General features: G+C 63.4%; 1 protein-coding gene across 1 annotated transcript in view; it reads right to left on the bottom strand.

Annotated features, from left to right (window-relative positions):
* Nucleotides 1-10,566, bottom strand: part of PRDM16 (PR/SET domain 16) — a 329,763-nt gene that overhangs the window by 8,623 nt on the left and 310,574 nt on the right. The window contains exons 10-12 of the mRNA XM_007448950.1: nt 7,398-7,485; nt 4,341-4,510; nt 3,481-3,558 (exon numbers count right to left, since the gene is read on the bottom strand). Coding sequence (XP_007449012.1) covers nt 3,481-3,558; nt 4,341-4,510; nt 7,398-7,485 — 336 coding nt within the window. The remainder of the gene's footprint in view (nt 1-3,480; nt 3,559-4,340; nt 4,511-7,397; nt 7,486-10,566) is intronic.

The raw sequence follows: 10,566 nt of genomic DNA, 5'->3' as shown, positions 1-10,566 counted from the left end.
CATTCCTGCAGGGGCCGGTGGCCGTGCTCCAGCACAGCTTACTGGTCACGAGCGCTCGGTCATGTGCACGGGGACGTGCCTGAGGACGCTCTGGGGCCTCCCATCTGGGGCCGGGCTGGCGGGGGCCTTCCCGGTGCCGCCCACGCAGAACCTGAGGTGCCCGCCTGACACCTGACATTCAGAGGCTGGCCCTGCCCGGGGAGTCCGGGCAACCTCCGTGTTCCCAGAGCCCCCAAGGAAGGAAGCCTGAGGCCCCCACTAGCCGCCGTCGGGGCCCAGGAGCTGAGCTTTCCCTGCTCGAAGGGGTGGCAGCTTTATGAAGCTCTGTCCTGGTAGGTTGAGAGGCTACCCCCACCTCTCCCCCTGCGGGATAACCCCTGGGGAGAGGGGCCCAGCTAGAGGGAGCCCCTATGGCTCCCCTGGTGTGATTCTGGGGCTTCATTCACTCAGTTCCCGAAGCTTCCAAATTCTGCCTGAGGCCAGGCTAACGCTGGCTCTCTCCACAGCAGATGGGCTGAGAGCCGTCCGTGATCTACACACTAACCCCCTGGGCTCCCCATGAGCCACCCTCAGCCTTCTCTGCTCCTAGGTGCCAGGCCAGCCTGTTGGGCCAGCTGAGCTGCCTCCGGGGCCCTGGGTGTCCCTGGGACGTGGGGCCTTGGTCCTCCCACAGCCTCGTGACTTGGACCCACCTCCTGGCTGCCAGCACCGGGAAGGTGGTTATCTTGTCTTTCTCAGCCTGCGGTGCCAGAGCAGTTGGGCTGGGGCTTGAGCCCTCTCCCTGGCTGGGCTGAGCAGAGATGCTCGGGTGTCCTCTGACCTGGCGCTCCCCTCTCAACGGTCCAGAAAGGAGGATTTTTACATCCCAGCCTGCACCGTCTCACTCCCCCACTCTGCCCCCAGCACACCCCCAAAGTTACAGAAACCCTCCACCCCCAGTGGTGCCAGGCTCGCCTGTAGGGCGAGTGCAAGGCCAAGCTGGCCCCAGCCCGGGTCTGGGCGTTCGCCCCCTGCCTGTCCAACAGGCTTCACATGGGCTGTGTGGTTCGCCCGCCTTGGTCTACACAGGTGCCTGCACACTTAGCCTCCCTTCCCTGTACCTTTGGAAATTCAGGGACCCTCTGCAAGCTCCACCAGCGGCCATGCATTACCCCAGAGCAGTGGAAACCCTGAGTACGAAACAGGATTGGCTGAGGAGCTCATCACAGACCTGAGACCTCCCAGCCCCAACCTCTGCGGGGCTGGGAGGGGCTGGGGAGGGCAGCGACGCATTCGATTTGGTCACAGAGTCCTGAATCTGGCCGTCTCGTGGTCCTACAAATGGCCCAGAGGAGTACATTTGAAATTGAGGGGACTGGTGAGCCCAGGGCTGCGAGGGAGCAGGGCTCTCACAGCAGCTGGGATTTGCGATGTAAATAAGCTGACAAGTGGCTAGTGAAATTTATGGCCGTGCTGTATAAAATAACACACCATCGCGCTCCAGCAGGAGTGGGAGAGCAGAGACTCGCGCTGGCCACGGCGGCGGGCAGGAAGGGCCTCGAGGGGACCTTGCTGTGACCGCATCTGCCGCCGCCCTGGGAAAGCCAGCCGTGGTAGAGACCCAGCACCACGTGGGGAGGGTGAAATGGCCCTCGGGGGGCTGGCAGCGTCCTCCCCGGGACCCAGTGGGGCCACACCAGCCATCACAGGGAGAAACACCTTCGGTCTTTGTAAAAGCCAGGAAAGGAAAGAAAGAAGAGATTTTGAAACCCAGCCCTAACAATAAAACGAGCAAAGAAAGGACACCTATGGGCCACCCGTAGCCCCGACGGAAATGGTAACAGGACCTTGCTGGGTGCTTTGACTTAACACAGCGAGACGGGGAGCCAGGGAGGAAACGCACTGCAGATGGGGAGGTGAGCATCCTTAAAGCCGGAATCCCAGGTCCCGCCAGGAGCCCATGGCCAGTCCACGAGCGCTCGCATCCAGAGTGTGACTCGAGGCCCCCCACCCCTGGGCAGCAGCTGGGGGGACCCCTGAGCACGGCGGCTGCCAGGACAGATGAAGGAAGCGGCCCCCCTCGTTCCCAATCCAACTTTTATATCTCTCCAGACGTGGTCAGGATTTGCAGCGCAAACTTTCAAAGCAATCATTGTTACCCACGTGGAAACTCACAAATTGGAAAGAGCAAAAGAAATCCACGATGATTAAATCCTTCTATAAACACGGCACTGACCCCCCCAGGGGCTCTTACACTCAACACTGTCCAGAAGTTGGTTCTCCTTACAGAAAACACACATGGCTCCTTTTCAGGGAGGGAACCAGGCCAAACCAGCCTCTGTTAAGTTGTAAGCCACTTTTTGAGGGGAACGGGGTAGGGATGTGTGTTGTGGGCAGGCCGAGGGCACTGAACAGATGACGTGAGCTGACGCTTACCCAGCCAGGACAGGGCACGGGGACTGTGACACTTGCAGGGGTCCTTGTGTGGCAGCCCGGCCGAGGGATGGGGACACGCCCCCGATCTCCGGGGCCAGTGGGTGACTCCCAGCTCTGTGCGGCGGCCAGAGGACAGGAATCTCATGTTGCCAACTTAAAACCACAACAAACCCCTTACTCCCGGTGGCTGCTGTTCACCAGACAGCCCGGAATGTCGTCCTGGCATTGGGACCAGGGTTTCCCCAATCTGCCTCATGGTCACCATCCCCTGGGACTCCCAGGGTTCCCCTGGTGGGGTCCCCAAAAGCCAGGGCACTACCCTCAGCTCTTTTCCTGCCCAACAAACGCCCCAGGGACCAAGGGGAAAGGCCAGAATGGTAAAGTACCATGGCCATGATCTCGGACCCCTGGCAGGTCAGGGGCGTCTCTAAGCCTGGGGCTCCAAGTCTTTGAAATGGGGTGATGCCTCGACTAGTTGTGAACATGAAATGCACTGGCTCTCACACCCCACGTCCCACCCCCATGCGCTTGTGACCACACCTCTGCAGGAAGGAGCCCAGGCACCGCGGAGCGAGGTTGGGGGCAGAGGCGGCGTCCGTCCAGGGCGGTCAGGGGGATGTAAGGAATCCCTCAGGATGCCCCATGCTTGGGTGGGACCCGAATTTGCATGGAGCTCCTTTTCCTCTGAGACCAGCCCACCCCGCCTTAGGCGCTTGCCCTGGTCCCCTGCCCAGGGCTAGGTCAGCGATGGCTTCCGGCCGTGGTGAGGTGAGCGGAGTGGGGCTGGGTGGTGGTGAGGCTGAGGCTCCCCCCGCCAGACCACCCCTGGGTCTGGCTTCTCCGCGCCAGTCGACACCCCAGCGGCAGGTGGGAGGGTTGCTCCTGAACACCCTTCTGGGTCGGTAGATGGGAACTTTCCGGTAGCCTAACCTTTACAACGCGCAGGATGGCTGAGGGGCCAGAAGGGAGGGGCGCAGGAAGCGAGCTGGTGCAAGCATGCTGGTTCCCATCCGCTGCCCTTCCTGTCCGCCAGGAGCCTGCACCCCCTACCGGGCGGGCTCCTACCTGTACGGCTGCTCCCCGGTGTGTGTCCTCAGGTGTCTCGTGAGGTTTGCTGATCGGGGGAAGATCTTGCCACAGTACCTGGAGTGGAGGGGTGGGTGAGGGATGTGTGAAGCAGACGCACCGCCGAGACTCGGGCGCCCAGGTGCTTTCCTGGTGCTATTTCTCCCACACCTGGGGGCAGGTGGTCCGGCTGCACACCCTGGATTTGTCTCTCCTCGGCCCCGGGGCCCAGCTGAGCCTCACGGAGAAGCTGGACTGTCCTCAGACAACCCTAGGATCTGATGCCCTAAACTCCCTGGGGCCTCTTGGCATGGCAGTAACTTCATTCAAAGGAAGGGAACTGTACTGGGCTGGTTGTGTTCACAGAGGGACGGGCAGGCGCGTGTTAAGACCAGGGAAAATTATCCAGGACTTGCTGGATGTAAAGAGCGGGGATGGATGCCCCCCCCGCCACCGCCAAGCAGTTTCTCAGCCCCGGAGCCCAGCCTCGGCCGAGCCGGCAAGGACCGCCCTGCACAAGCCCGTGCACCTGGGGCCAGACCATGTCTCCCCAGCACTGGGCTCCCCACCTGCCCCAGAGCTGTGGTTAAACACTGACCGCGGTGCCTCAGCCTCCGGCCCTGCCAATTCCGACCGGCTGGCCAAGGTTGCACTTTCATGCGCTCATGGGAGCACCACTTGGTGGGGGGCATGTGCATAACTCTGGGGAATGATGTCAAGGGGACAACGGGCCATCGGTTGCTACCACGCTGTGCCCTGGCTGAGACTGAGAGCTTTCTCCTGGAAGTGCAGGCGCACGGGCCGGCGTGGCACCTGTGGCCACTTTGCCGGGGCCGCCCCAGGGGCTCTCAGCGTCTCACCTGCACGTGTAGCGCTCCTTGCCCTTCCTGAGGATGGGGTCCGAGAGCGTTGGGGGTGGGGACCGGAAGTTGAAGGGGTGGGGGGGGAGGGGCTGCAAGGAGCTGCCGGATTCCGCCTTCATGGCCGCAAAGCTCTCCAGCTTCTCAGTCATGGTCTCGATGGCTGACATCTGTTGGCAGGAGAGAGACTGTGGGGCGCCCCCGAGCCGCCCCCTCTCTTGATGCGTGGGAACCCGCCCCCACGGGCATCTGGGGGGTCCTGGATGACCGAGCACGTCACGGGCCCCCAGGACGAGGAGGTCGTCACTGGAACGTGCAGCCTCCTCCTCCTTCTTGACACTGGGCTGGGTTCTTTCACTTTCTGCGGCCAGCCCTGCCTTTGTCCTTGCCTGGAGCCCCGTCGCATTCCAGGGTCTAGGCTGGGGGAGCTGCAACTGACCTTCCTCAGTTAACCTGTGCTCGTTGAGACGCGGGTGATGCAGGCTGCCGACACTTGCAATTACACAGCCCTTTACTTTGAAACAAGCCAGCAAGGCCCTGCTGGCTCGACTCCCGGCCAGCACTCCTGATGGCTAGTTTGGGTTAAAGACAGAATTACAGCCAATTTTTTTTTTTTTTTGGAGTGGTGAAAAATTGATAGCTACCTGAATCAGTCTCAGGTTAAAACATGAATCACGAGCCTGAGGCACTACCAGCACCTAGTGGCAGCAGGCCATAACTGCAGGCAAAGTGCTAAAAGGAAATTCAACAGCCTAAGCTTGGATTCCACTAACTAAATGTTCGAATGATAACTCCAACGTGACACGGCACAGGACACGGTGACACGGGCAAGAAGGGCTGCCTCTCTGCTCCTTGGAGATGCCAAGGCGTTGCCTGGGGAGGGGAAGGGCGGCACCTCATCCTGGCACATTGGTCACTTCCAGCTGGCAGGCAGGGTTCTGATCAGAATCCCAGGCTGCACCTGCCCTGGGGCCCTGGGGCTGGGGGACAGGAGAGGGGAGGGGGCTGCACAGGCCTCAGGAGCACTTCTCCCCCAGAGAGTTGCCCACTGCAAGCCAGGCCCCGTGGGAGGCCGGGATGAGACCAGGAAAGGAAGAGCTTTCATTATGCCCTGAGCCCCTCAAGGTTTAGGCTGGGGAACAACTGCCCGGTTACACTAAAACACCAGAAAGGGGCTCACAAACAGAAAATGGGGTCCATCCTAGTGGCTGAGGCCTCCCTTGACCCTGGGCTGCTGCCTGGGCCCTGGCCAGCTGCAGGGCTTTGGGCCTCGCCGTCCTTGTGAGGCAGGCACGCTCCCCATCAGATGCACACGATGCTTCCAGCCATGGGTGGCCCCACCCATCCCCACTGATGGACAGATGGACACGGCCTTGCCCCTCAGCTGCTGTCCAGCCTCATTTAGCCCCTCCACGGCCTGGACGATGGGACCTGGGCATACAGACTGCTGTTCATCTGCTTGTGGGCCTCAGTTTTAGCCACAGCCATGGGAGGCTCTGGGACTCTCCACCACCCCAGACTCCCCAGAGGTGGTGAGGGGCAGTGGGCTGGCAGGACTGCCTCACCCTGCACCCCATCAGGCCTCAGCAATGAAAGGCCCTGGCAAGGTCCTGCCAGGCAGCTGACCAATGCAGCCTGGCGTCTCGTGCGGTGGTGACCCCTAGACTTTGTAGACGCCACAAGTTCTCCTGTCCGAGTGATGGTCTGACCTCAGACCATTTAATCAGGTGACTTACTAGTCCTCTCTCCCGCCCCCACCCCTGGCTCTGGGCCCATGGGCAGGCAGCAGGGCTGGCAGTGGGGGGGTGGGGGGGGGGGGGGGGGGGGGGGGGGGTGTGTGTGCAGGCAGCAGGCACAATGGGCAGCCGGGCCCCCGCCAGGCCCCTCTTCCTCAGGCCTGGGAGGGTCCGGCCTGCCTGGCCCGCTCCGCCTGATCAGATATTCCCGGCCGAGCTCCCGCACAAACACAAACACAGGATGTGCCTGGCTGGCCTGCCGGCTTTTTCCAGCCGGTCCCGAGGAAATCAGGGGAAGTTCTTAACCAAACTCCGAGGCCCCAGCAAGACAATGGGAGGCTCTAAGTTTAGCTGTGAACGCAGGCAGGGCACAGGTTCCACAAACCGGCGGGTTTGTCCCAGGCGGGAAACTCGGAGCAAGAGAACAATGCCCGGGTCTGGAGTCTGGGTCCAGGCCTGTCCCACAGCTCAGCCCCCAGCCCCTCCGGCTGGGTCAGGGGAGGCCCGTGGCTCTGGGGAGGGGGGTTGGGCCCCAAGCAGTGAGGACAGGTGGGCACCGGGGCAGGGAATCGGGGGACTCCGCCGGCCCTGCTGCTTACCCCCACTTCTGTCACCTCTCTGCACCCACCCATTGGGAGGACGCGGCCAGGGGGACACAGGAGTGCCTGTAGGCTTGGTGGGGTCTGCAGCCACTGCCCAGACTTGGGGGTTCTCTTTCCCAGACCCCTGATTCTAGTCTTGACAGGCGGCCTCTCTGCCCTCTGCATCCCCGGGTGAGGGCGGTCCCCCTGCCCACTGCCCCCCGGGACGCCCTGCCCGCGACGCCAGCCCCTCTGCTGCTGCCCTGCCCCCGCCTCTGCCCCCCGCCTCTGCCCCCCGCGCCCACAGGCCCGTCTTCTCCTGCTCTTTTCCCTTAAGGGTCCCCAAGCCCCTCGTGCCAGAGAGACTGCCGGCGTCCGCACCTCCCGGCTCTCTCGTGTCTATTCTCCCTACACTCAGAACTCTTGTGTTTGCTCCATCCAAGCTGCTGCCTGCTGCCCCATGCAAGTTCACTCCCCCTCCTAGAGCTTCAGCCGCAGGTCAATGGGGCCCCTTGTGGGCTGGGGTCCTTGGCTGCCTCTGAGGGACCCACAGGTGCCCCCACAGAGGACCACCCTCCTTCCTCACCTGTCCTGGCCCTTCCCATCCTCCCCAGCCTCAAAGGGATCTGTGGGTCTTCGGGGACAGGAAGTGGAGACCCGTCTGGGGTGTGCGCCTTGGCCCGCACGGACCTGGGGGCTCCTGGCCCGCACGGACCTGGGGGCTCCTGGCTGGGCCTTACCTGGGGGTGGAAGAGAAGGGGGGACGGCGGTAGGTACTTCTCTTTAAGGGCTCCCACCGGCTCGGTCACCTTCCGTTTCTCCACCCTGCTGGACAGCAGCACAGAGGGTTACGGACCCCACCGAGCGGCCCAGCGCTGGGCGGGGAGGGGCTGCGGCCCCCGCCCCTCTGGGCGCCCACCCGTGCCCCGTTGGTCACGAGCTGGGGGGCCACCACGGCGGCCCAGCTTCCATGTCCCCTGTGGTCACATCCCACCTGACGCTGTGGGGACGCCTGTGACCCAGCCTCACAGTCGCCTGCCGAGCACAAGCTCCCCATCACCACGCCCAGGTCTGGACCCTTTCGAGTCTCCCCAGCATCCGCCCCCTCCCGCCCCCGCCCCGGGTTGCTGGCACCCAGGCACGTGACGAATGCTTGATGCTAGAGCTAGGAACCTTCTGAAGGGCCCGCGTGCGACAGCCTCTGCCAACTGGCCCGTCAGCCCAGCGAGGACTCCCCCGAAGCAGAATGTGGAGCACACGGGGGCTGCTGCCTACACCCCACATCCCTCTCCCCCCTGGCCCATGGCACGGGCGCTCTGCCCGACGGGGCGGGTACACGTGAGTGACCGGTAGGTCTCTATCCTGGGGAGGCTGCGGGGACTCCCTGCAGCAGCCAGGCAGGGTCTACCTAAAACCTCAAGACAGCTACTGGAGGTGACAATTCTAGAACATTCCCCAAATGCCAGGACAACTGTCAGTCACAAGTGAAGGAGGTGGCCGTCCCTCCTCTACTGTGTCCCAAGTACGCCTCCCTCAGTTTTCCCTGGGTGGGGGGGTGTTGAGATTTACAAAGTGGGATTTGGGGAGGCCTGCCACCTCCCCACAGGCAGCCACGGCTGCGGTGACCCGCCGCCTCGCTTGCCCAGGGCCACGCTCCCATCCCTCTTAGGCTCAGCTCTGCCCCCAGGGGACAGGCTGGGGCCTTGACTGGAGCAGGACGGGGATGGCCGCAAGGACAGGGCCCCAGAGGCGGGAGCACCCGGGGAGCGCGGGCGGCCGCAGGTGACCCCACCGAGACCCCAAGCCGGGTCCAAGGGGAGGAGGTGGTCTCCACGTGGGAAGGTGGCTGGAGGGGCACCCCGCTTTGCAGGGCTTAGCAGAGGTCCTGTCCAAAGCTGGACTGAGCTGGCCTTTCAACAAGGCCCCGTGGGGGACGTGGTGCGGCCCCAGAGGAAGGGGCCCCACGTCGGGGGGCTGTTAAATGTCTTCTTCAGCTTTTTGCCGACTTCTGTGTCTGGCGACAGCCCAGCGGGCTGCTCCAGGTGACCCCCGCCAGCTGACCCCACAGCTGACCCCAGGGGACACGTGCTCTTCCAAGGCACGTGGCTTTTGTCACCACACCGTCCCCAGCCCTTCTTGCAGAGACGGCAGCACGTGGCGGCGAGAGGGGCCGGGGGGCTGAGGGGTCGCCAGCCTGGCGGTGTTAGGGTTCCTCCACCCTGGGGGAGGGAGGATTGTGGGTATACGTCCACAGTCACTGCCGGGGCGTGGCCTGTGGGGAGTTTCGCTGGACTCACCCCAGAACCATCCAGGAGCTGAGGGGACCCTGCCCCCTAGCCCTGGGCCAGCCTGTTAACAGGCAGAGACAGTCGCCCACACCTTCGCTTGGAGGTGAATCTTCCCGACACCATGAGTGTTTATCTTGACTGGGCTTGGGGGGCGGTGGGGAGAAAATTTGGAGCTAATCCACTCTCGGGCATTTTGCTGGTGCCCGTGTACAAAGTTGGGGGCCAGGCAGCCCCTCCACCAGCCACTGTACTCTAAATCCCGGGGGCAGGAGCCTAGCACACGCCGGGTCTCGGAGGAGCTCGGACAGGACCCGGGTCGCGGGCGCCTGTGGCCAGTTCCCGCCTCGGGGCCCGACTGGCTGCTTCCCCAGCTTCCAGGAAAAGCCTCAAGGCCCTAAACCAGGCCTGGAAGGGGGAGGAGAGGGGCACAGGAGGGTTGGGGTCCGGGAGAGCTGGGAGGACAAGGACGCCAGGGCCTGAGCAGCCACGGTTAACCGAGAGCCTCTGGCAGGCCTGCTGGCTCCAACTCTGGAGGCCTGACAGCAGCGTCCCTCCCTAGGTCTCCGATCCTGCCCCCTCCTCTGCACAAGGGCGGCTCCTCCCAGGGGCGCATCCTCCCTCAAGCCCCAGGTGTCTCCCGGCTCCCCGTGGGTCTCAGAGATTCTTATTCTAACTGGCAGATGCTCCCTGGGCCTTTTATGGCCATGTGCACCCCAGAAACCCGATGAGCCGCTGTCAGCAAACCCTCTACGGATGGCGTGTTCTTAAAGAAAGACCCAAGGGGGGCATTTTTCATGTTTCCTGTGATGACGCCAGCAGGACCTGGCAGGAAACGGGACCGGCAGCAGACGCAGGCCGGCCAGGGCCCCGGGTGAGTGTGGAGGGCGGGGACCCGAGTCGGCGCCAGGGGGCGGAGCAGGAGACTGGCCCATTGCCCTCGCCGGCAGCTCTGCCACCATTTCTTTCCACTGCACCTTTAGCAGAGGTGACCTCACCTGCACACCCATCCCCAGGCCCTGCCTGGCCCCTGGGGAATAGCAGGCACGCAAGCCCTCAAGGCGGCCACACGCTCCCTGAATGCCCGTGTGGACACACTTACGTGTGTGCACGCGGGCCCCTCCCACAGAGAGCCGTGGGCCTGTATCGGGCTCAGCCAACACGCCTGCCTGCCTGCCCCTCCAGGCCCCCTCCCAGGCCCGTCCACGGGCACAGCCCCCTCCTCAGGGCTCAGCCTGCCCAGCACCACCAGGACACGTGTGGTGGGAGGTCAGACCCCTCTCACCTAACAAACCCGCCTGATCAAACCGTGCCCAGAAGCCGGGAAGGGCGATTCAATTGGCCCCTCGCTGGGAAGGTGCCAGAGGAATGGGACACTGCTTTTTGGCAAACCTTCCAAAGCTTCCTCCTTCCTTCCTCCCCCTCGTCCCGCTGGGAACCAGCAGCTCATCCTCTGGTCTCCCCCGGGCCACCAGAAGCCCCAGCTGCGGAGCAGCCACAGGGAAGCAGGGATGCTGAAGCAGAGGGAAGAGCCAGGAGTGTTGTGGGCAGAGTCTGTGCAGAGAAGGTGGCTGGAGCCTCCAGCAGGTGGATGTCTGGGCTGGAGTCTGAGGGCAGGCTGCCC

This window comes from Lipotes vexillifer, unplaced genomic scaffold (genome assembly GCF_000442215.2).
Source record: "Lipotes vexillifer unplaced genomic scaffold, Lipotes_vexillifer_v1.1 scaffold835, whole genome shotgun sequence".
Classification (NCBI taxonomy): Eukaryota; Metazoa; Chordata; class Mammalia; order Artiodactyla; family Lipotidae; genus Lipotes; species Lipotes vexillifer.
This window is presented reverse-complemented; position numbering and strand designations above follow the sequence as displayed.